The 26,816-nt window shown below is 41.0% G+C and overlaps 1 protein-coding gene across 3 annotated transcripts in view; it reads left to right on the forward strand.

Annotated features, from left to right (window-relative positions):
• Positions 1-26,816, forward strand: part of NCOA2 (nuclear receptor coactivator 2) — a 231,602-nt gene that overhangs the window by 169,225 nt on the left and 35,561 nt on the right. For all 3 annotated transcript variants that reach the window (XM_088471472.1, XM_088471475.1, XM_088471473.1), the window contains 7 exons: positions 7,173-7,276; positions 15,401-15,578; positions 18,385-18,555; positions 19,471-19,554; positions 19,915-20,055; positions 21,053-21,200; positions 22,297-23,539. In XM_088471472.1, the coding sequence (XP_088327598.1) occupies positions 7,173-7,276; positions 15,401-15,578; positions 18,385-18,555; positions 19,471-19,554; positions 19,915-20,055; positions 21,053-21,200; positions 22,297-23,539 (2,069 nt within the window). The remainder of the gene's footprint in view (positions 1-7,172; positions 7,277-15,400; positions 15,579-18,384; positions 18,556-19,470; positions 19,555-19,914; positions 20,056-21,052; positions 21,201-22,296; positions 23,540-26,816) is intronic.

Consider the following 26,816-nt stretch of genomic DNA (forward strand, 5'->3'; position numbering starts at 1 on the left):
ACATTACTTTGATATTTTGAGTTGTATTCAACCCTGGTACCCCTGGAATGTAAACCAACCATAGGGATAGGTACATAATTACTAAGCTTTGCCCGTTCTTTCTGTAACTAGCTTTCCAAATATGTGTTTTATCATTTGTTGCCGATTTTACGTCTTTTCAGTCCCCATATAGAAGCTGTTTGGTGTATTTACCAATCTTTTTTTTTTTTTCTCATACAGAAATAGCACTCTTGGGAAAACATGCTTACAAGATCCTTTATTGGACCTTTATGAATTTCTAGTCCTATTAACTGTAAATTGCCTATGATCGGCCTTCCTACTTGGCCTCCTCATCATTAAGCAGTGGTGTCGTTACTTGGCTCCCCTATGAGTTTAATCATTCTGTCTTTATGAAGACTCATTTTCTCAGGCATCTCACTTCTGCATTTTAGGTTTCATTTTTATATCGACTATTTCAGTCTTTCCTGTAAATGTTGTTTGTAGCACTCGTTGGGGTCATTTTATTCTGGAAAAGCAGGCGAGCAAATTTTCCTAATGCGGTTCAGAATATCGGCGGCACAGTAATTTCAGTGAATCGTTGTGTTCGTAGGTATAGTAGAAAGTGATCCGAAGGGAGCATTATTTTGTTGTTTTAGAATTCTATATTAGATTAAAGTTATCTGACTTATGATGCTTCTAGTTGCAATGTTACCTCTGCTGGTTGTAATATTGAAGTTGAATTATTATATGTCAAATTCCTAACCAGAGTGCCAGTGCAAACAGTACATTGTCATTGCTGTACTGCCCAAAACTCAGTGTTTTAAATTGCTAGAAAACTATTATTATTTTTGCTAATGTACTGTGTACTTTTTATTATAAGGATATTTCGTATCAGTAAGGCTTTTCTTGGTCACAGAAATGAGCAAGGCTACAGGCCATATGTTTTTCTAAAGGTTACAGTACACTGGGGTTACTCATTACAGCCTTATATTCTGTACATTGCTGTTATTATTGTCCTTAATTTGTAATGTGCCCCCAATGCTCTGCAGTACAGGACAGTGGAGAAAATACGGCACTTGTACGAGAGTGATATGCAAAAAAAAAAGCAGCGTATAATATAAATCAAATAAATGCAGACCTGGATACAAGGGGTACTGAGGGCGCTGCTTATGAGAAAGCTTACAATCTAATTGGAAGAGGGCACAACTGAAACAAGAGCGAACACGTAATTAATTCAGAGTGGAGATGGGTACAGTTATGAGGGTGTACCAGTGTATATAGTATAGGTAGGAATATGGTAAACTGTAGCAAAGAAGGGTTTTCAGAGGGAATACATACGCGATACCGTGGGTCAGAAACCTGACGCCAGCATCCCGAGCGGCTTTGTTGGTATTCTAACACTTCCTCCCCGGTGCCTCCAGTACTTACCTTCGGGATACCGGCAGTCTGAATGCCGGCGCCGGTTTTCTGACTAGTGTCTGGATTACGGCGTCGGCATTCTGACACCGGAACCCCAGCGGTCGGGATATTGACTTCATCCCTTTTCAGAGAATTTAAAGATTTGAAGGTTTTGGGAAGTAAAAGTGGCTAGCACCATGTGAGAAGTCTTAAGGTGGGTACACACTTGCCGATGGTGCTGATGAACAATATATGAAATAAGGGTCACACAACTATTATTTTATTGCGCGATTTATAAACTAGGATACAGATCAGCTTCAACACATAAAATGATATAGTGATTATAGTGCTGCTGGCTTATTAGCCTGAATTACCAGCAGCTTTGTGCTTGCTCTCTGATGAAGGCATTGATTCTTTACTACAACCATCTTTTGGGGGGCTGGCAGATGACCGGAATACCCCCAAAGCCAAGCTAAGAATTTATCCAAAGAAAACCCTTCAAGTTTATTTAAATATTAGGACATAAAATTGAGGAGGGCTTTTCAATATGCGGCGCTACCAGCTGCTGTGGAACTGCACATCCCAGCATTCGCTGCCCCAGTTTTAGCATGCCCTAATAACAAAACTGTGGTAGAGCATGCTGGGATCTGTATTTCCACAGCAGGCGGAGGGTCGCATGTTGAATAACCATGCAATTGGGTGACACTTTTTTCTTTTATGTGAGCGATCGACTCGTTCTAAAATGTATATAGCTTTAAATTCTGTTTGTTTATATTATTTTAGGAATAAAGTATTTTAGATGAACATTAGATTAGTTATTTTTGTTGACCTTTTTATAACTAATCAAGTCACTTCTTACATAGAGATATGTGTGTGCATGTACTATAATGAAGAATTTGGGAAAACATTTTAATATTTGTAAGCAAATAAAACTGTGGAGGCCAGATTATAATGTCTGATAAAATGTGTAAAAGCTGTAGACCTTATTTAGGTTTATCTAAGTGACCACAGCGGGAAAGACTTCTTTTTTTTTTCCCCAACTGGTCAGGGAAATGTGAACCTGTCATTGTATGGGTTAACTTTGCATTATTTTAACCAAAAGTGTTCAGCGAGCTGCTGCCCTCCTGTGTGCTTAGTCATCTTGTCACGCGCCGCGCAGAGCAATTCCTGGCATAGCTGCAATCAAAGTCTCACTTTCTCAGCTAAGAAGGGAACAACGGAATTGTGCTTGGACCGGTGATCTCTGTGCTGGGGAAACTGTGATGTTGCTAATGAGGATGAAGTGTGCATGTGAAAAAAAGGAAGTGATGGTATGATTTGCTGTGGGCTGCTATCAGTGGGATAGTGTGCAGCTGCGCCAATTGCCTGCCTGGTTTTTTCTTTATCCATGCACTGTGGGAGATTTCAGCAGCCAGATGATATATGGTACATTAATGTTAAAAAGATAAACAGATTTGTAGAGCACAGGAAGGGCCTTGTGTTGTTATGCTAGCAGAATGCTTCCTAATGAATACGAATGTGATACTGGCTTTACCGAGCCATATGGCAGCTATTCTAATTTTAGTTTGTGCAGATGTATAATTGTCTCACTTGCTTACCTCCTAAAGCTTTCCTGAGCAGCAACATGTCCTTAACTCCTTTAATTCTCAAGAGGCCTAAACTGTCTTGCAAAGCATTTCTAAGGAACGGCTGCAATACACGCCGCGGTGCATTAGAAGCATGCAATCCTCCTGACTGCATGCAGAATGAATTTTCTAAGCCACAGGGTTTCACAATGATTCTGTCACTAATGGCTGTGACTCTCCCCCGCCCCCACCCAAAATTATATTTCGTCTATAATGAGACATGCTTGCAGAAATAGAGCTTTCTTTTATTTCTCTCACACATCCGGTTCATTGAGTTCATGCTTCATTTCTCTTTCCCCGAACCTCCAGCTGTAGATTTGTTCTGTATCCTCACACACTAAACGATGTGTGTGCCCAGCGACCTTGTCGGCGACAGACCCGGCAGGGGTGCCGGCCTCGGCAAGTGCATACACACTTGGCAATGCCGTCAACTATGGAACGATGGCGGGGGTGCGGGGCCATGCGACATCCCCAGATTGAGCTGCAAATACAGACGACTGGGGATGTCGTTAGCGACCAGCGGGAGCGCGCGTCACGTGCGATCTAGTGCGTACACACTGGACGATGAAACAAATTTGTTTGAACGATGACGCTATCGGCAAAATCATTTAAAATGTTGTCTAGTGTGTGCGTTGTGCTTGGGTCGGAATGAAGAGCACAGATCGTACACACCTACGTCAGCCCTTTGCAGAGTAATAGGGAGAGAAAAATATAGGGGTTATGTATAAATGATTAGTACATAAAACAAAATCTTACCTGCACTGACTGTTAGTATGGTCAAGGAGGAGTTAGGGAGAACAGATCAACGCCAGCTCTGTATCCACTTTTTGTCCCTGTTGATAACCCGCGAAACAGGATCATGCAGTCAGTGTAACAGAGGGTGACTCAATGCCTGTTTTAGAAACCACTGGGGCACAAACTTTTATAGCTCTTGTGTTCTAGTAGTTCTCCTGAGCTGATGTGGTATCTGGCATGTGAACCCACAGTTCTAGATAGGGGTTAATGGAGGTGATGGGTATAATTAAAGGCTAAGTTAAAGGAGCTTGGCCTTTAATTATATTACAAATAAGTTTTTGTGGATCTTCATTTCTTGTGTTTCTGTGCCCATTATTTCATTCTGCATCATATGTACTTTAATGTGTATTATGTAATGGGTCATGCTATAGGTTTATGTTATTAACAGTATGTATGTTTTAAGGTAATCAGATATAAAGTGTTAAAGTGCATACACACGTAATGATTTTTTGAATGATTTAACTATAACGACGTCGTTCTCGTTCAATCGTTGAAAAAAATCGTTCAGTTTCTGAGTTAACGAACGATTATCGTTCATGCGCGTTCCTGTTTGTAGTTCATTCTGACTGACCAACTGAACGATTTTCATTAAGGAAAGTTACAAAAATCATTTGTAGTTCAAAAAATCTTTCATTACACTTTAAAAATTGGACTGAAAATTATTTATAAAATCGTTGCTAACAAAATCGTATGTGTATGCAGCTTTACGGTGCATACACACGGTCAGATTTGTTGTCAGATATGAACGATAACTATTTAATTTGACGTGGGCCTGCAACGATGAACGATACGCGTTCCCACATGTCAGATAACGATAGTCTGTGTTTGCAGTCAGATTTTGACAATTTCATTCATTTTAATAGTCTGAAATTGTTCAATCATTCAAATCGTTGGTAAAATCTGACAGATCTGACCGTGTGTATGCACCATTAGATAACTTGTCTTTAGCACATAAGTTTTTTGTGGTTGGAACTTTAGTGCGGTTTTGTATGCTGTTTGGTTCCTGTTTACTTGACGAGTATATTGCTGTGTACACATTCACAGGGATTCATAGGAGCTGGAACGCATGGGTATTAAAGTCTAGGCCAAACCTTGTACTTTGTCCTCTCTTTAAAAGGGTGTTCTAAGCTTGTTTTCAAAGCGTTCTTGCAGCATAGTGTACTATGCACTTAATGAGCACTTCCATAGCAATCCATTGTACTGTACTAAGCGTTATGGCTCAGGATTGCTGCAGGCAACACTGAAAAGAGAATGTTTATCTGAAATTGTGTGTACAGGTCCATTCGCTTTTACAAGGGTATGCATGTTCCATGTGTGACATTGGCTTCTATGCGTACGTACCTTTTTAAACTAAAACAATTATCTGTTCACAGCTGGACAACTGCAATGTTTTTTCCAAACAATAAGTAAAATGTTTCCAAATACAGAGTTAAAATATATAGTATGTTTATCTGATAATCGAGTCACTCAGTATCTTTTATTTTCAATATATGTCTATATAAGCAAGGATTTGCAAAATAACGGAGAATCCCGAAGTCATTGCGCCCTCCTCATTCTGCCTTCAATTCCAATCGTCTTGTGTTATGTACTAAACAGCTGGTGTTATATGAGAGTACAAGGAAGTGCAGTATTTATTTGTGTTTAAACTACATATCTCAGCCAGCCACTGGCTCTATGAATGTTATAGGAAACTGTGCCCATCCCTTATTTAATATCTGTGCTTTTCAACTTCCTTGTGTGCCCAGTAAGTAAGATAAACAAATCTGCTTGGTAGATTAAATGGCTGATTTTAGTTCCCCTTTAATTATAAAGGAGTAATGTCATTGTTTCCCTTAGATTCTATGTATGTCTTTACCAACATAAAGAGAGCTCCACGCGTTTGTGTATTTGTTTGATCTTGCTTGCATGGATCTGCAGCTGTCAGTTGTCTGAGTTGCACCCAGCTGTCCTGACAACCTTTGCTTTTGGAGCCCTTCACACACATTTCTTACACAATAAAACCAACTTAATACATTTTCTTTACAGCCTGTGACCCTATAGGCATATAGCCACGAATGGGACCTTCAGGGTTCCCTGGGTGTGGTAGACAGAGCATGTTTTCAGGATACTCCAAAGTTTGTGAAAAGCACATCATTGTCTGGTCATGTCACTATGGAGAAAGCACTCTACATGGAAAAAATGAATTCACCACGTCGCAGAAATGCTTTAATGTAATTTGCTTAGGTTACTACAAAGAGCCAATGTATGTCCTGGCTTCTCCACAACTACAACATGGAACATGTCTTCTTGTAAAAGGTCAAAATGAGTTTGGAATCTGGGACAAGATTCAAATTAAACCCAAGAAATCCCCCTGGTGCTGATTATTTTTATTTTTTTACTAGATGGTAGTAGGAAATGTCTGTTTGCTGTAACATTTGCCAGATTAAAGAGCGTTTTTCATGTAGTTAAAAGTTGAAGTCTTCCCTCTGCCTTGCAGAGAGTTCACATTAATGTGGCGATGTAGAACTATTTGTGGAATGCTGTTCCCTCTACCACCGAATTTGGAAATCAGTTATTAGCTGTGGCGACTGTGTCAGTTTACTCAGTTTGTCTATATAGTTTTTGGCTCTGCAAATACTTCCTTGTGTGTGGTGGCTAATTCCAGGAATTGGGGTCCTTTCATAAGTGGCATGGCATTAATTCATTTGGGGCAGTTAATACAATATTACATAATGCAGAAATCCATTCATTTCACTCACTTTTAATTTGATGTTTTGGAAACCTTAGTACTGGGGTAGATATGTGCACTCTGGGAAACTAAAGTAAATCAATGACACCTAAAAGCTTTTTAGAATAAATGATGCCTTTTTTGAATACATTATTTGCCCTTTACTTATTTTTAGCAATACGCTAATATCCATAGCAACCCTTAGATACATGCATACACATATATACATACTGTGTGCATGTATGTATATGTAATATAGTGTGTGTATAATAGATTTTTGCCTAGCCAATCCCCCCAGTCTTGGCGGTCCCTCTGTCTGCCATTATATCCCACACGACTTGACTACCGGGGATAGCCTCTCATTGTGCTATTCCTCAGGAAAACTTGTGCCAGCTCAGTCCCCCAGTTCCCAGAGGTACGGTGAAATGGGAACATGAAAGAACAGGTTTCATAGCCATTCTGTCCTCATTATGGAAAATACTTTTTGTATAAGTTATAGGAGGCATTCCTTTACATTTTGCAAGTTTCCTAAAAGCAAAAATGACTTTTCATAATGGAGCACATATCTTGCACCTACCAGCACTTCCCATTATTACAGCTTGTATAGTTATTTAAGCCATAAGGAAATGGTTTTATTTGCCTAACGAGCTTGGTCATTGGTTTTACAGAAAAAGCCGCTGCTGCAAATGAGGATGAAGTTCAGAAAGCGGATGTGTCCTCCACAGGCCAAAGTGTCATAGACAAGGATGCTCTTGGACCCATGATGCTAGAGGTATTTCTGACCATTATTATTACATGTATAGCTGCCTCTTTACCTGTATGAAGAACTCTACATGAAGTGAACATGACACCTGCCTGTAATTTTGCGTTTAACGTGTAAACTATAATCATCCCATGTTAAGGGTGACTTTAAAAGGCATGTGATCTTAGGTGCTGAGATGAGACAGATAGGAGCCTATGTTTGTTACATACCCTGCAGACGTGCTCTTATTACTTAAAACTACCATGAGTTGTTGTTTTTTCTGACCCTAGGCCCAAATCCTAGTTAATAGGTCGTTTTCTTTATATTGTACCCGACGTGGGTATATTGTTTACTCTTATAATTAGTGTGCATATTAGCATATTGTTTATCCTGCATCACTATGACCTCAGAGTATAATCTGCCATTTTACCTACCTATTGAAATATGGTGTTGCGTACTAAATAGATATCATGGAGTATCCACCAAGATTGTTAGATTCCCCCTTTTCAATCCACCCTACAGCACATTAACCCATGTGAAAGTTTTAGTGGTCGTTGCAACCACAGGGCTGTTCCACCAGCATGATTTGCATATACAGTTCCTTGCAAAAGTCTTCACCCCCCTTTGCATTGTTCATGTTTTGTAGCCTCACAACCTGGAATTAAAATGGATTGTTTGAAGGTGTGCATCATTTCATTCACAGAACATGCCTACAACTGTGAAGTTGTGTGTTTTTTTTTATATTGTGTATCAAACAACATTGAATACAACATAACAGAAAACTTCAGCGTGCATAACTATTCACCCCCCTAAAGTCAGTACTTTGTCGAGCCACCTTTTGCTGCAATTACAGCTGCAAGTCGCCTTGGATAAGTCTCTATGAGCTTGCCACATCTTGCCCCTGAGATTTTTGCCCATTCCTCAAGACAAAACTGCTCCAGCTCCTTCATGTTGGATGGTTTCCGCTTGTGAACAGCAATCTTCAAGTCTGACCACAGATTCTCAATTGGATTGAGATCTGGGCCTTGACTAGACCATTCCAACACATTAAAATGTTTCCCCTTAAACCACTCGAGTGTTGCTTTAGCAGTATGCTTCGGGTCATTGTCCTACTGGAAGGTGAATCTCCGTCCCAGTCTCAAATCACAGGCAGACAAACAGGTTTTGCTCAAGAATATACATGTATTTAGCACCATCCATCTTTCCCTCGACTCAAATCAGTTTCCCAGTCCCTGCTGCTGAAAAACATCCCCACAGCATGATGCTACCACCACCATGTTTCACTGTGGGGATGGTTCTTGGGGTGATGGGATGTGTTGGGTTTGCGCCAGACATAGCGTTTTCCTTGGTGGGCGAAAAGTAACATTTTAGTCTTATCTGACCAGAGCACCTTCCTCCATACATTTGGGGAGTCGCCCACATGCCTTTTGGCAAACTCAAATCGTGTCTTCTTATTTTTATCACTAAGTAATGGCTTTTTTCTGGCCACTCTTCTATAAAGCCCAGCTCTATGGAGTGAACGGCTTATTGTGGTCACATGCACAGATACACGAGTCTCTGCTGTGGAACTCTGCAGCTCCTTCAGGGTTACCTTTGGTCTCTGTGCTGCCTCTCTGATGCCCTCCTTGCCCGGTCTGTGAGTTTTAGTAGGCGGCCCTTTCTTGGCACGTTTGTTATGGTACCATGTTCTTTCCATTTGATGATGATGGATTTGATGGTGCTTCGGGGGTTCATCAAAGATTTGGATATTTTTATAACCCAACCCAGAATTGTCCTTCTCAACAACTTTGTCCCTGACTTGTTTGGAGAGCTCCTTGGTCTTCATGGTGTGATGCCTCTTGCTTAGTGGTGTTGCAGCCTCTGGGGCATTTCAGAAAAGGTGTGCTTATACTGACAGATCATGTGACACTTAGATTTCACACAGGTGGACTTAATTTCGCTAATTGGGTTGCACCAGACCTTTTGAGGGGCTTCATAGCAAAGGGGGTGATTTATATATGCACATGGCAATTTTCAGAATTTTATTTATAAAGATTCTTTTTTTTATATATATTTTTCTCATTTCACTTCACCAAATTAGACTATTTTGTGCAGATCCATCACATAAAAATTCAGATTAAAAAATAAAAATAAATGACAGGTTGTAATGTAACAAAAAAGGTAAAAAGCCAAGGGAGGTGAATACTTTTGCAAGGCACTGTACCTTCAGCCACTTTACCTAAGATGCTGAAGGTACCAGACTGTGAGAAAGGGCAAATGGCATGTACTGTATATAAGGGTCTTTGTAAATGGAGAGTTGCTCATTGTACTAATCCATTCTGTGCACACTTATTCCTTCTTTAGTAGAAGTCACTGCTGCATTTCTATCACATTCTGTCTGTGTAACCCCCCCTTCCACCCCCGCACAGTGTAGGTTGCCTGACTCTGAAAAGAGGTTAATGTTTCATGCATATAAAACTTTAGTTATATTTTTGGTATAGTCACAACCATTTCCCATGAACAGCATAATAAAAAAAACTACTCCTAAATCCTCTGCTGCGTTTGTCATAAGAATTAATTTTCTCCCTGCCCTCTCATACTTGGAACATATTCGATCATTGTTACTCATGTCGTGTACTGTATACTTCAGTGCAGCTTGTTAATAGACCTAGGTCTACTGGGTAACTTAGACTGCTAAGCCTGATTTATAAAAGCATCAACAAGCCTGATCATTATCTGTGGTGCCATTGTGCTGCTGTATATCTAGTCTAGCTACATGTCAGAAGTGCTTCAGTAAGGAAGCATCTGCTTTTTAATTGTTCCTTGAAATGTCTGCATCTGTGCATGTCACAACAGAAGTATATAGCTGTTGCTAAGCAACCGAGCATGAACTGCAATCTCTTGCAGCGAAGTAAACATCACATGACTGTGGGGATGTGACGCTCCGTCCCCTCCTACAGGACACGTTTGCCTGTCTTAGTATGTTTTTTTTTTTTTTTTAACCAAGTCTTGATAAGCTCTTATACTTTTTCATACTAACTGGGAATTACAGCTCTCTTGATTACATTAGCTTTGTTACTATGCCTTCTGACATGTTTGCCTTCAGTTTATGCTTTTGCAGTGACTTAAGCAGAAAAATTACTTTTGGAATTGTAATTGCACATTTAATTGTTTTAAAATAAACCTAAATATTTTTCAGAAAAAAAATTAAACGTTAAGGGAAAATTAAAAAAAATTCTTAATTTTGATAAAAGGGTCTTATAGAACTATTAATTATTTTATAAAAATTGTATGTAGTTTACTTTTTTTCCCATCGAACACATATAGGCCAATTCACTTAGCGACAATGTGCCGCCAAATTTATAGCAATTTCAGCAGGCTAATCTAACCATGTTGCAGGCTGCGATGTGGATTATTTAATGGAATAATACAAAAAAATTTTTTTTTTTTTTTCTGTCGTTTTATGTAATTTAGTAAAGACCCTAAAAGAAAGATGGATCTATTGGTTACCTACAGTTCGGCCTGGTAGAACTTTTCTCTCCGCAGACCTATCATACCCTCGGTGATGTCACTATATAGTAATATATTCTGCATATGCGTTAAATGCATACTTGCTGACTTTTCTCTTGGGAAGGTGAAGGGGTAAACGCTGCCCCTTGTTGCGACCCTGCCCCTTTCTGCACAAATCTGCAGCTTGTGGTATTGGGCAGAGAGGGTATGCCCACTGTGCTGCATATCTCATCACAAGCCCCTGACCATCCATTTCACTGGGATAGTATACATGATCTGAGAGGTCTTCCCTCCTAAGAGTATGGAAGACCCTGCCTAAAAAATCCTAGTTCTTCTAGACATCCCAAGAGGTTAGGTCGGTATCAATAATTAAATTTTTCACCAGAATGTTTTATAGGAAAAAAAAAGGTGTATTTTATATTTAGGGCGGTATCCTATTAGCCCCGAAAATTATGCTGGTGCTAATGGACCCCACGGGGCTATCCAATTAACCCCACAACATTGGCACTTATCATGTTTGGGTTTTCTTCGGGACCTCCGAGATCCCGAAAAAAAATCCATGATTATTATTATCAGTTATTTATTTAGCGCGCACATATTCCGCAGCGCTTTACAGAGAATATTTTGGCTACTCACATCAGTCCCTGCCCCGAGCGGAGCTTACACTCTATATTCCCTACCACATGCTCACACACATACAAACTAGGGTTAATTTTTGTTAGGCACCAATTAACCTACCAGTATATTTTTGGAGTGTGGGAGGTAACCGGAGTACCTGGAGGAAACCCACGCAATCACAGGGAGAATATACAAACTCCACACAGTTATGGCCGAAGTGGGAATTGAACCCACGACCTCAGTGTCTGTAAGGAAGTAATGCTAACCATTACACCAGCTGTGCTGCCCTGTTTTTTCGCTGCTGCTATAGCGTACACACATAGAATCTGTGATCACTTCATGGACCAATGTGTTTTCGAGTGAGAAAAATGGAGGCTAATTGGATAGCCCGAAAAAAAAATAAAAAACAGGTAAAATTGTGAAAAGCTACCGTTTTTTTCTCCTGCAAAAAAATTACTTAGAGTGCAGTGGAGGTTGCTATTTTCTGACCTGTCCCAATATTTGTGCGCATACATCTGAGACCATTGAGTTCTGCTTTTAGTTCTTACCATAAGACGCCTCCTCTTACTTTCTGACCTCATCATGTGGGCATGGAGTACTTTGAATGAACATATTCCTGTGGCTGTATGATAAATCTCAAAATCTTCATGCATGGTTTTACAAATAGTCTCCCTGTAAACATCAGGTAATACCCATCTGATTCTGGTAATGTAATCCAATAATAGGTGGCTGGCAATAATTACATTAGGTAGAGAATTGTCTCATTAGATCTGTGTTGAATTCCTCGATTTCAGCCCCAGTATGGGTTATTTGTGTTAGATTCCTATGTGTGGGCTGTAACTTCAGTTCTGAATATAATGTATTCACCCTGTGTATACTGAATCCACCGTAGATAGATAAACAAATGAATCACCAAATTAAACCCACTTGCGCATACTGCCAAATAATGAATGTAATATGTTTGGTCTGCAAACAAACCATTTTTAGTAGAAACATTCCTTAGTATGTTTAATATCACTTCAGCCATTATTTAGAATCCAAATGATGAGATAATTAGGTTTTTTAAAGAATATATAGGAACATGGTTATAACGATATTCTGTAGGACACACACAGCTCCTGATTTTTCTATTCTGGGAAGGCTTTCAGCAAGTTCAGTTTGGTGCGATTGAAGTTAGTTGTCCGCTTTTGAGCTTCCCTCTCCCCATTAGCTAGGTAGGAAGTTAAACCCCTTTCCGTTGATCTGCAAAATTCAAAATATTGGGAGTCCACTATTTGCCGATTCCGATCATCTTTGGGTCGTGATGGGCGAATCAAGGATTTCCAACATGTTGGATTTTGACAGGGGTTTTTTTTTGGGTGTCTTTATACTTAATACAATAAATACTTCAACTGGTTTTCCTTCATGCGAGAACAAATGTTATTGTTTAGGACAGGGGTGGCTAAGCTCGTCTGTTTTTCAAGACCATCTGTGGATCTTTTAAATTGTGTCAGTCAGTAATGAATACACTTGTGCACAAGCTAGAGAATCTGGAAAACATGAACAGTTAAAGGGTTCTTAAGTGCTGAGATTGGCCACACCAGGTTTAGTACATCACACTGCAGCAGTTGGTTAAGTTGGTAAATAAGTTGATTTAAGACATTGGTTTCATACATCTCATGCACATATCCAAGATTTTGCTCGTGCAGCCCCCCTTCACTGGAATGAGCTCCCTCGCTCGATTAGGCTCTCCCCGACCTTGCAGAGCTTCAAACGTGCACTGAAAACCCACCTGTTCATCAAAGCGTACCCTTATAACACATAACCACGTCACCAAGTCTCTGTCCCTCCTGCCTCAGCCATCTCTACCTCGCCTACTTCCTGCACTCAGGTCCCCCTCTACACACTCTTGCCTCATGTCATCTGTCAGTCTCCCCTCTCCCCTAGATTGTAAGCTCCTAGGAGCAGGGTCCTCCTCCCCACTGTCTCAAAGCCTTCTTCTCTAGCACTTCTATGACAGCCTTCACCTTCCCAGCTGTATTGTGTATGGAGAATTGTGTTGCTAATTGTTACTTGTGCTCTGTTTATAAGTTGGTTACTGTATTGTAATGTAATGTTCTGTGTACCCTTTACTGTATGTACGGCGCTGCGGACCTCTTGTGGCGCCCTATAAATAAAATGTAATAATAATACAGAGGACAATCCATTCCACTACATGGAATACAATGACCCAAGTGGCCAGGTCAAGCAGTGCACCTTTTGAAATCTGCTTCTACTGTTGGGCCGTAAATGGTCATGTTACGCAACCCATTATCCTTCAGAATTGCTTTATGCACGGACGTTTGGGAGAATGAATACATGAGGAGCTTTAACCTTTGTTGCACGCTCCACTGTAAAGATCTATATGTGTACGAGTGTCTATTGCTGCTGGTTATATAGTATTGGAAAAAGTGTAATACAGTTTGAGTCTCGCATATCCAAAATGGTTGGGACCACAGGGGTATTCTGGATAACAAAATATTCCGTATTTTGGAATAATTGCATACCATAAAGAAATATCTTGGGAATATGACCAAAATATACACACAGAATGCAGATAATTTTATATAATATATTCAATTATTTTGTGGTTCAAACAAAGTTTGTGTACAGAAATGAAATTCATTTGTTTCATATACACACAGCCTTAAGGTAATTTTAATTTGTGCCTTAGGCAAAGTTTGTGTACATTGAACCATCAAAAATCAAACGTTTCATTATCTGTTATGCCAAAAAAAAAAATCCGTATTTCGGAATGTTTGGATATGGAAGACTCAACCTGTATATCCATTATACTGTAGCCTGTTTATAACAGCCTCTGCAGATTTTTTGCAGCAAAAGTTAACGTTATTAGTGTAAATTTTTAGATCACGGATTATTCTTTAAAGCTAGATCTCCCAGATTCCTGGGTGGAAATATTAGGATGTGTGACGGAACCTTTTTTTTTTTTTACTTTTTTCCTGTTTCCTCTTTCTCTGGCTGAGATGGTCTCTAATACAGTAGTAAGTAAATTACATTTTCTCTAATTTCATTTGTGGAGAAAATGGTACCATGCAGGAGCTCTTAGTTTACATTTTTCATACAATTGTTTATTTGTGAACATTTATGAGTAATTACTGTTATATTTAGTGTATGTGCAGGTCCAGATTTCTAAATATCGGGCTCTTTTAGCCTCTTGGCTAAATAATTTCAAGTAACTATCGACATGACATTCTGCCAAATACATACAGTTTGGTTCATGGTAACTTTAACATCGGTGCTGAAATTTCATTCTAGCGGCATATCAGTAGAAATTTTAAATTGTTCCTGAAAAAAATATATATATTTACAGCCGAGCAGAATGTGTTGACAGGCGTAGAGCCTACAGTGATCTGCAGGGCAGAAATGCCATAGACCTCTGGCAGAGTAATGCCGCACATCCACTAGCAGACCAATAAACGACTTCACAATTACGACATTGTAATCGTGCAGTCTTTTCACAGTCTGTGCTGTGCCTACATTGAACGAGCAGTCGTTCATTGTAGGCACATCAATCATCTCCTAACATGCTCAACCTGACGTTATAGTCAGGTTGACCAGCATGTTCGGGCGACGATTGATGTCGGAAACAACCAGCGGGAGCACGCATCGCTGGTCGTTTCCGACATTTATGTGCCCGATTCATGCGCGATTGAACGATATCGTTATCGTTCAATCGCTCACAGAAATTGGCAAGTGGATGTGCGCCTTAAGGATTACAGTTTTCCTGAAAAGTAAAGTGTTTTTACCTGAGAGCAGCCCAGCCTGTGATTAATATTGTGCGGTGTTAGCTAACAAGTATAAACTCTATTAAAGTCTTATATCGACCATGGTTATTTTAAAACAAAAGCACCTAACTTATTTGTAAATTGAAAGTCTGTGAGTATAATTAAAATAAACATTTGTAACATATTAGTGTTTGGTGCTTACAATTATTATGAGATCTTGTCTCGCGTGAAGTTAGATTGTGCTCTGACTGTAATGTGGTATAATTTGGCTGTCTTCCTGCAGGCCCTGGATGGGTTCTTTTTCGTGGTGAACCATGAAGGGATTGTGGTGTTTGTCTCTGAAAATGTGACTCAGTATCTCCGGTACAACCAAGAAGAGCTAATGAATACCAGAGTATATAACATATTACACCTTGGAGATCACAATGAGTTCATCAAAAACCTGCTGCCAAAGTCATTAGGTAACGAATACCATTAGATCTACTGAGTGTGCTGCAGTGCTTGGAATCCCATTTTGTATTTAGTACCTTTTATATGTATGTGTTTTGACGTCTCAATATAAATACCTATTATAAGGGAGTCTAATGTATGTATAACCTCTTGTAAGAAAGATCCATGCAACTGGTGCTTATAATAAGTGAGTTTGGGTATCATCTATTCTGTATTGTACATTATTGTAGAGAAGTCACCTTGGATTATCGTATGAAACACTTGAAGCTCTGTAATTTAAGGGAAGATTTAGGGCCTGATTCAGAACCGCTCGCGAGCGCATAGTGCTTGCAAGCGGGTCTATGATCGGGCAGTGCGCACGCGTGAGCCCCTGAGCCAGCGAGCACTTCACTCGCTTGGGGCTCGCAGCAAAACGGGGCAGCTGTCGATGTTGTTCGACAGCTCTCCCAGTTTTGTAGGCGGGTCGGGGGGAGTGTGCACAAATGGAGGCGTTCCCGAAGGAACGCCTGCAGTTTGTGGGTGGCACTACTGACATCACACGTGATGTCAGTAGTGAACTTCCTGCTCTGTTAGAGCAGGAAATTCACTGGGGCTTTGCGGTGGACGAGACCCTACCACAAGGGTCTCCTCGCAAGCACGATGGTCGCGATAATCGCGACCATCGCCAGGCCGCCAGCACAAGCTGTGGGTGGTTACCCACACCTATGCGAGCGGCCTAGAGGCGGATTTTTTTTTTTTCTCTAAAATCCGCCCTGATTCAGAGCGAGCACCTCTGAATCAGGACCTTAGTTTCTAAAAAGTAAAAGTGAAGAGATTGGCCATAGCAACCAATCAGATTTCAGCTATAATTTCTCTATTGCATTCTACAAAATGATAGCCAGAATCTGATTGGTAGAAATTGATAGCCAGAATCTGGTTATGGGCAACACCTCTACTTTTCTTTTTTGTTTCAGAAAGCCTACCCTTTAGATTCTTATTTTAGATTAGGGTACAGAGATAAAAATATGCCTCTTGTCAGGTGAGAGAAACTATGGGGTTTAAGTTGTATTATATTTCTGTATTTTGTCATCGCTTCTGTGCAGAATTCTAGGACTTCTGTGTTATACAATTTTAGTGTATATTTTACAGCAGTCACAGAGTTTTAGTAGTTTGTATAGTCTGTAAAAATAATAGTTAATTATTAACTCGCTCCTTAGACCTTAGTATCCCATTGCTTGGCGGGGTCCTACTCTGCTTTATGTAAGTGAGACACGGGTGCACAGTACCTTTTTGAATGGTGTTGGTATCAAGTTAATAACTGCACAAAATCTAAACTTGAAACCGGGATAGCTAAGCTGGCAGTGTCAGTGGTACTCCCAGGTGTATACACCATTGCATGTGTATGTCTTATGGAACATACAGTAGGAACTGGAATTAAGGGATCAGCGACAGTGAGTGCTTTTAAATATAGGTTTATTCCCAATAAGGACATCTACATAAAATAACTTTTAGTTTTTAATAAATGTTTTGCTTATGATCAAATCTATTTCCATGTACAGTTAAGGTTGTGCTTTGTCTGTGATGTGCTTCATTTATTGTGGCGGACTGTGAAGGGAAGGTGGTGATTTCTCTGAAGACGTGACCCTGTAGTTTATCTGTAGGATAAGATTGCAAAATTGGTCCCATCCTTAAATACTAAAAGGCATTTTCAATTAGCTGCGGGGTTTACCCCGTGGCTAATTGCGGCGCCGGACCTATTCAGTTAGCGGAGATACCCCGCGCGCGAGTCCCCGCAGTCGGACTTTACCTCGCAGCTCATGGAGGTGCGAGGTAAAATCCGAGTAAAAACCACCAAATCGGGCTCGCGCGCGGGGGGAAAAAAAAACCCATTGATTCCGCAGTTTACGCGGAATCGGTGTGTTTACGAGCGTGAATCACGCTTTTTCGGCACGGGAAAAAGGCTTTTATTGAATAGCATTTCCCCGCGCCGCGGGATTTTTGGCTGACAATTGGTCGCAGAGTAAACCATGCGGCTAATTGAGTATGCCCGTAAGGGTGCCAGGTAGGACTAGATCGCCTAGTGTAACTTACCTGTGGCGGAGTTCAGCTGTACTCAGTAAGCTTACATTACAGATGTGACCTTACATATCTTTGCTGCAGTCGCGCTAAAAAGCCCCTCTCGGCGTACCTGGTCACGTGAGACTCTGCTAGCTCCGGACATTTATTTTTTTTTTTGCTCTTAAATGCTTCTGTCTCAATGTGACGTGACTAGGACACACGAGCAGACTGTCCTGATTAATTTCATATGCAACACTTGTATATCTGTGTGCAACTTGTTCCCTGAATCTGTATACGAAGTGCTACAATGTAGCGGCCGCAGCTGTTTTCATTCCTAGTTCCGTTGTGCTTCATATACAGACTCAGGTTCACACAGATATACAAGTGTCACATCAAATTAATCAGCACGGGTCTGCTGGCGTGTCCTAATTGCATCGCAAAAAAAAAGACGCCAATCGCTAGCAGAGTAGCACAGGACCTGGCAGCTCACTCACGCCAGGAAAGTCGCACTGCGTGGTGTATGGAGGCTGGATGTATGAGGACACATCTGTAGGTGAACTAGTCCTGCTGCTTCCATTGAGTAACCTAATTTAGTTGTTGATCTTCAATAGCAGCAAAGATTACTCATAGTGACCAACACACCATAATCCTTTCATCTCTGGATTACCCTCCTCAATTTAAGTGGAGTTATGAAGTCTGGAAATTAAACTTTACAGGAATTCCCTATGTTGGTGTTCTCTACCTTTTACGTTATACCTCCATTTTCTTTTCTCTCCACAGTTAATGGGGGACCCAGACGTAATAGCCATACCTTTAATTGCCGCATGTTGTTGAAGCCAGTAGCAGATTGTGAAGAAGAGAACCACAACAGCCATGAAACACACCAGAAATATGAAACTATGCAGTGCTTTGCAGTATCCCAACCAAAGTCCATTAAAGAGGAGGGAGAAGGTATGGTCATTGCTGAATCTGACAGATAAGGGAATAGCGGTATGGTTATTAGAGACAAATAAGTAGTTTAAATACAATTATAAATTGTAAAACTATTAAACTGAGAAGGTCTTTTTGGATATGCAACAAGGCACTTCATTGATCAGTACTAATGTGCTAATGGTGAAGTCTTCAGATTACTGTGCACATTACTTTATTATGCAAGTGATCTCATGTAATGTGATTTCTCTATCTGAAACCCTGTGATACTGCATTTGCACTCGATTTGACTTTGCACGCTAGCCTGGGCTCTGGCTGGGGCTGCTCCCTTTGTGGGCCTGCCAAGCTAGCTAATTACTAAAATGGAGCTAACAACTTCCATTTATCAGGCACCTTGTAAATAATATACACTATGTAGACAAAAGTGAGTGGACACCCCCTTGCAAACAAAATCTCTACCATTGCACACGAGTCCCAAATGGCCACTAGTGTGGTGGTTTCAGGTCGACAATGCCACCTGTCATGTTTCCAGGGCGACGCTGGACTTGTATACAGAAAATTCCGTAACCTGGATGGACTGGCCAGCTCAGAGTCCAGATCTTAATCCCATTGAGAACCTCTGGGACGAATTGGAGCAACGGGTGCGTTCTAGGCCGACTCAACCTTCTTTAGTGTCATAGTTGGTCACTGTACTAAAGGCAGAATGGCAAAACATACCGCCTGCTGCTGTCCAGGAACTTCACGACAGTTTGCCTAGAAGGGTGTCTGCAGTAATCACTCCACATGGTGGTCCTACAAAGTGCTGATGTCAATAAAATCTCGTTGCTATTTGCTGTCAGTGTCCAATCACTTTTGTCTACATAGTGTAAATATATATTTATACCTGTTATGTTTGCACTCTTTATTACTTTCTCAATTTTTTTCTTTCTCTGTAAGATTTTCAGTCTTGCTTGATTTGTGTGGCCAGAAGAGCTCCACTCCCGTCATCCGAGACGTTCTCAACTCGTCAGGACTTGCAAGGTAATAATCCATCACCGGCTCTTGCTGTCATTAACTGCCTGTGTCCAACTGTGTAATTAAGATATAGTTATTTGCCTCAAGAGGAACTACAATGATCATATTGTGGAATTATGTTGATTTATTCTATAGCAGCTGATATACAGTGAGCTATGTCATTGCTCTCATTTTTATGTTGTAACCAAAGGTTAATTAAATAATGTGTGTAAAAAGACACTTATGGCTGACTTAAGTCTCATTTTAATACATTATGACCCCAAGGTGGATCCTAGTTTCTGATGTCATTGCCTCAAAGTCTTTGTTCAGAAGCCGTGTTTGTGTCACATGCAGCTGTGAGACGTTCTGATCGTCTTGTAATTCCAGGTAAAATAACTTCTCTGGACACGAGCACTATGAGGGCGGTAGTGAGACCAGGCTGGGAGGATCTGGTGCGCCGGTGTATTCAGAGATTCCATGCGCAACACGACGGCGAGTTATCGCTCAGCAAAAGGCATCACCAAGAAGGTAACAGTCGTCATAGCACAAGTTTACTCCATCTCGTGTATCGTTGGTTGGCTAGTTTTTACCTTACAGATGCCATGTGGAGGTTTGGTTTGCAGTATGCTTAGCTGTACTCGGAGTAGGCAGGGCTGAGGAGACTAGTACAAATGGCGGGGAGTTTGTGTTATATTATCTTTCTGATCATTGCTCATTTAGAATAATAATAAAAAAAAAAAATGATGCTAAATTCTCCCAATGCATTTTCTCTTCCTTGTCCCTTTGGCATCAGTCTGTCCCTACCCCTAATGTGTTTGCTTTCCAGATTCTGTAAGGGCTGTTTTTCCATTTTGACGAGATGACTGTGGTGGGAAATAGAAAAAAAAAATCTTAATTTTCTTCCCTTTTTTTTTTGTTTTCTTTGTTTTCACCACTTACTCTTCCTTTCTCTTTCTACTGCTTTACGTGATGTATTGTGCTTTCTTCTACAGTCTTCTGGCATTATTTCCTCTTTCCTTATACTAAAGCTGTTTCACAACACCCCAGCAAATGTAGACATGTTTCCTCCATGAGCGTGTCAATGATCGTAATGATGGATATTTATTTTACAAATAGCTGGAGCATGATTGCTTGTTGTTTATTATTATTATTATTATTATTATTATTATTATTATTGGTGATCATTATATCATAGCACTGCTCATAGGAACTCTAACTGTGAGGCCAAAGCATCTTAAATCCACATGTAAAAGTGCTTAGTACATGTTACTGTGTGACGTGCTGGGAGCATTGGAGTTTAGTACACATTTAGCTGTGAAAGGACAAAAGCTCTGCTCCTAAGGACACCCAAGATGATGAACATTTGTCAGACTTTTTAAGTCCTATGTCCATGGTTAAAGCCCTGGCAGCCATTACTCTGATCGGAGTCTGATGTAAATTAATAATCTCTAGAACAGAAAATGGCGGTCAAATCTGGGCATTAAATTACAGTTATATATTTGTAACGTATCTGTTCTTTCTTCAGTTCTCAGGCTAGGGTACTCACAAAGCCCTGTATACCGGTTTTCTATGTCTGACGGTACGCTTGTTACAGCCCAATCAAAGAGCAAGCTCGTCCGCTCACAGAATAATAGTGAACCTCAGCTTGTAATATCCATACACATGCTTCAAAGGTAAGAGCGCCATGTTTGCTTCAGGTGTTCTTTTGGAATAGTTTTATGTTAGAATTCCATGTGTACTGGTACAGACGTTCGTCCCATCATTTCAGATTGGGAGATTTTTCTTCTGAACTTCTGATTAATATTTATCATGTAATCTTTTCATGCTGTTCAAGTAATGTAGTATTTGTACAATTCTTTAACGTCCGTGAATGTCTGTGCATTCGTGGCTAAAGGTATTCCTGTTATTTGTGACAGGTCACTGAGATAATCAGGTAGTTGCTATTGCTAAACACACACACACACACACACACACACACACACACACACACACACACGACTTGGGGCTCATTTAATAACATTGCCTATTACCGGTGGCATGTTTCACTAAGGAATATGCTGCTGGCATTTAACAAAACTTGCCTCTCGGCAGTGTACACTGCTATGCGAGTAGACAGGCTGCTGAGTAATACACATGCGCAGTAGCCGTGCCCATGCACCTTGCATTTTCACCTGTCGGGCACTAGGCAAAAACAGGGAGGCATATACCCATTGCACGCAATGAAAACTATGACAAAAGCGGTACTGTTACAAATGGCTGTAAGCTCAGGTTACCGCTATTTGCTAAATACTTAGCGGAGCTCAAAATCCTTTTAGCGAGTTCTAAAGGGGTTATGGCTCATTCTTAAATAGAGTCCATAGTTTTGGTCTGGCTGCAGGTGATCTATGCATATTATGACCACAGGATAGCCTATCTGAGGACTGATCCCAGCTCAGTCGGTAATACTTTTACACCCAACCCAACTGGCTAATTGATTTTGATAAATTTCAGATATTTGAAATAAACCTAATTGTTAACTTGTCATTATCTAGCCAAGGGATATTCAACACCGCAGCCCTCCAGTTGCTGTGGAACTACACATCTCTGCATGACCTGCCTCTATTTTACTATTAGGGCATGCTGGCATGTGTAGTTCTACAGCAGCTGGAGGGCCGCATGTTAAAACCTCTGCTATAGCCCTTTGCATGCTGTAAGTGAAGTAGGTATTGGCTAATGTAAATGCACTATGTGATTGTATGTCATTGTAATATATGTTTTTTCATCACCTAGAGAACATAATCTGTGTGGAATGAATCAGGACATGGGCGGACAAAACTTGGGAAAGACATTAAACCCTGTTGTTTCCAACAGCCCAGCTCATCAAGCGATGTGCAGCGGTAACCCCAGTCAGGACATGACCATTAGTAGCAATATGAATTATGCCATGAATGGCCCAAAGGAACAAATGGGCTTGCAAGCTGGCAGATACGTTGGTTCGGGAGGGATGAACCATGTCTCCAGCATGCAAGCTACCACTCCTCAGGGTAACAACTATGCACTAAAAATGAATAGCCCATCACAGGGATCTCCTGGCATGGGCCAGGCTCAGCCTAACTCTATGCTTTCCCCAAGGCACCGTGTAAGCCCGGGAGTGGCAGGAAGCCCTCGCATTGCACCCAGTCAGTTTTCCCCTGCAGGAAGTTTGCATTCTCCAGTTTGTAGTAGCACAGGAAATAGCCATAATTTTACCAACAGTTCTTTAAATGCACTTCAGGCTCTTAGTGAGGGCCACGGAGTCTCTCTTGCCCCGCCCCTGGCATCACCTGACCTGAAAAGTGGCAACTTACAGAATTCTCCGGGTAGCATGAACCCACCCCAGCTCAGAAAGATGGGCAGTATGGACTCTAAAGAGCCGTTTGGGCTATATGGGGAGCAGACTGAGGCCACAGCTGGACAAGCAGAAACCTCCTGTCGCTCATCTGACCAGAAGGATTGTAATGAAAATATGGCTTCTGGTGGTGACAAAATGGAAGGTCAGAACCGATTACTGGATAACAAAGGCCAGACAAAACTATTACAGTTGCTTACCAACAAATCTGATCAGATGGATCCTTCTCTGCTCTCCACTACTTTGGGAGATACAAACAGCAAAGACCCCTTGGGACATTTTGCAGCCAATAGTATGTCTGCCTCAGCACACGGAACCTCACTGAAAGAGAAGCATAAAATTTTGCACAGACTTCTACAGGACAGTAGCTCGCCTGTTGACCTGGCCAAGCTTACAGCAGAGGCCACTGGGAAAGAACTGAATCAGGAGTCAAACAGCACAGGTTCTGGCTCTGAGGTTACTATAAAGCAGGAACCGGTGAGCCCCAAGAAGAAAGAGAATGCACTACTTCGATATTTGTTAGATAAGGATGATAGTAAAGATAATATGGCAGATATCACACCCAAGCAGGAACCCTTTGATAATAAGATGGAGCCTTCAATAAAAACTGAAAAAGCAGAACCAAACTTTGTACGTGGTGATCAGGTAAGAACAAAACGTAACATAGGATAGATTATGTATGTATGAATGTTTATCTTTTCTCTCCATGGAAAAGCCGCAATCCTCTGGTCTCTATCCCCAACCAGCCTACACCTTTCAATACAGAATTTCTTACACTGACAGGTGTAAAGTCCTAATAGTGGTATGTGTAGAATCACATAGCTCAGGCATTGGTTTAGCTGCTCCTAGCAATTCCTTGTTTACTGCAGGAACAAGGAAACATCATTGTTTACTTTGAGTCGGTGGAGCTGATGTGAGCTACACAGCCTACACTTACAGTGTGTGACAGTGATTTTGATGCCTAGATTTTTTTTTTTTTTCTTTAGTCCGTTACCATTTACGTATCACCTTTCACACACATATATATATATATCTATCAGTGTGTGTATATATATATATCTATCAGTGTGTGTATATATAGATAGATAGAGAGATCTATCTATCTCATGACTTAATTGGTCTTCTTAAGTGACAGGATGAGCAAAATGAGTGAGTGACTAAGCTACGGTGTAGGCTGTGTGAACACTTCATACTGGTGCTGATAATGGCGTATGATGATCTCCACAAATGGAATTGAAGTCTTTCTGTGTGGTTGTTTGGTAATTCTGGCTGTGTCGCATATTCTTGTTGCTGCTGTTATTTTGCATCGTACCACCATTTGAGGTAGAGCCATCCAGAGAGTATTGAATCATGTACATCAGTCCTTGGCTCATGGTCTAAATTCCCTAACACACACCCTCACACACTAGGGTCTATTGTTGTCAGCAGCCAATGAAACTACCAGTATGTTTTAGAAGAGTGGGAGGAAACTAGAACACCTGGAGAAAACCCACACAAACACGAGGAGAACATACAAACCCCACACTTAGTTCCCTAGTTGGAGCTGCACTCATTCACCTTGTGCGGCAGCAGTTCTGACCTCTGGCATTGTTTAAAAAGTCCTAGGGCAGGCATGACTAATCATAGTGGCAAACCTGAAGTGTGGTCTCCAGACTTTCTCCCTATGGGGAAAATACATCACTGTAATAGTAACCTTAGTTGCCGACTGTCCCAGAAACTTCCAAACTTCTGTGTATTCCCAGACTCTTGGCATAGCAGGGAATCCTCCTGGATCCCCCTCCCCCACTTTGCTCCAATCGTACATCATTGAGGCCTACTATCTGCTGTTATACTGCAATTCTCACTATAATGCTGTTGGGTGCAGGGCCAAGACGATGTGAATCGTGTCACCAATCCCACTGCTCCTACCATTTTTGTCCCCCACTCCCACCGAATAGTAACTATTTGCAGTTCCGATGCATAGAAAGCTCTGAAAATGAGGTAACATATGCATGCTGTCATACATAATGTGCAATAGAAATAATTTTTTCCAATGCATAATCATTTTCTGACAGGCTAATGTGGAGCCTAACTGTGCGTAAATGGTTAGTAGCTGCACAAAGGACATTTTAAACCATTTGGAGAAATTTACATTTTTACTCAGGGTTTGGCGTGTCAAAGGTTTGTTCTCTGCCACTGTACCATGTACATAGAAATTGTCATAATGGCAGCAGAAATCATGGAAGATAAGAAAATACATCTTGCTGCTTTCTGTTTTGTTTTTCCATATTTTACACCATGTCATTTATTATAGTTTGTGCATGTATAGTATGTACACACACACGCACATACACACTTAGCTTTTTATCTGTCCAGTGTGCATTATGCAGTGAAAGCAAGTGTATGGTTACTATGGTCTAGTAAACAATTGTATGTTTCAGTAAATAAATCTTCTGTATTTCGTGATGTATGGACAATTTCCAAGATCCAGTAACTTCCACATCTAAAAATTCTGTTTTAAGCAATTGTTTAGATTTGTTGTTGTTGTACAATGGCCCCTTAATTATAAGTAATATTTTGCACACCCTGACATAAGATTTTGCAACATGTACTACAGCTGTAGCTTTTATAGATTGAAAAATTGCTATACTCTCACATACAGGGCACTCATACACTTTGTATATGACTACACTGCAGTGTTACTTCCTGGTACTGGTCGCTTAGAGCAAATGCAGTTTTTTATTTTTTTTTGTGCAGTAAAGGACTCTGCTGTTTTTGTAGTTGGTTACAGAAGTACTTGGCTTTCCGGTGAGGGCAATATTGGTGGTAGTTACTTTCTACCCCAACATCGAAACGGTGTCCCTATATGTCCGCACTTTTATTTTACCTTTTTAAATCTGCACACTAACACATACGGACACATTTGTCCTTTAAACAATGATATCCTAACAGATGTGGCTGATAAAACGGTGACATTCTGCAATCATTATTTGGAAACATAATTTTATCAGTGGTCCCATATCGGACTGTTTTACAGCACAGTCCTGGATTTTTCCTCTACAATTGCAAGTGCCTATTTTCAGGTCTAGAGCTTGAAGCTCATGCCCCAGTCAGTGAAGCTCCTGCCCCGGTCAGTGAAGCTCCTGCTCCGGTCAGTGAAGCTCCTGCTCCGGTCAGTGAAGCCCCTGCCCCGGTCAGTGAAGCCCCTGCCCCGGTCAGTGAAGCCCCTGCCCCGGTCAGTGAAGCCCCTGCCCCGGTCAGTGAAGCCCCTGCCCCGGTCAGTGAAGCCCCTGCCCCGGTCAGTGAAGCCCCTGCCCCGGTCAGTGAAGCCCCTGCCCCGGTCAGTGAAGCCCCTGCCCCGGTCAGTGAAGCCCCTGCCCCGGTCAGTGAAGCCCCTGCCCCGGTCAGTGTGACCAGTATAAATGGGCGGCAACATTCCGGGATGCAGAAGCAGTTGCCTTTTTGTTTAAGCCGTTATATTGTAGTAGTTGCATCCATCCTTATTATACCTCCGGAGAGTAATAAAAAATGCTTATATTAACAGCTGTAGATGTGAAGAGAAAGTGATCTATGTAGAGAATATTTAGTCTATAAACTTTACAGAAAAAATAATTATTCCCCTTTATCTTGCTAGACGCAATAGCAAAGCCTGAGACAAAACAGCAGTTTAATCAGATTGTGTTGAGTTACAGGGCAGTTTCTTACCATTGATGTTCCAGGTCAGGAACATCCTTCCTCAAGGTTATTTCCAATTCCTTCTTTGCGCGCCAAAACTAAAAGACCCCACATTAATGGACAGCACCATCCTGAACCGTTTCTGTGCAGCGATGTTAATGAAACCACTGTGATATCTGCCTATTGTGCTGTTTCTCTGTGCCATACACCCTGTATAAGGATATAGAATAAGAGTTTTGTGTATACAAACACCTATGCCCTATAGCCT

The sequence above is a fragment of the Taudactylus pleione genome, unplaced genomic scaffold, assembly GCF_031769625.1.
Source record: "Taudactylus pleione unplaced genomic scaffold, aTauple2 ptg000114l, whole genome shotgun sequence".
In the NCBI taxonomy this organism is placed as follows: Eukaryota; Metazoa; Chordata; class Amphibia; order Anura; family Myobatrachidae; genus Taudactylus; species Taudactylus pleione.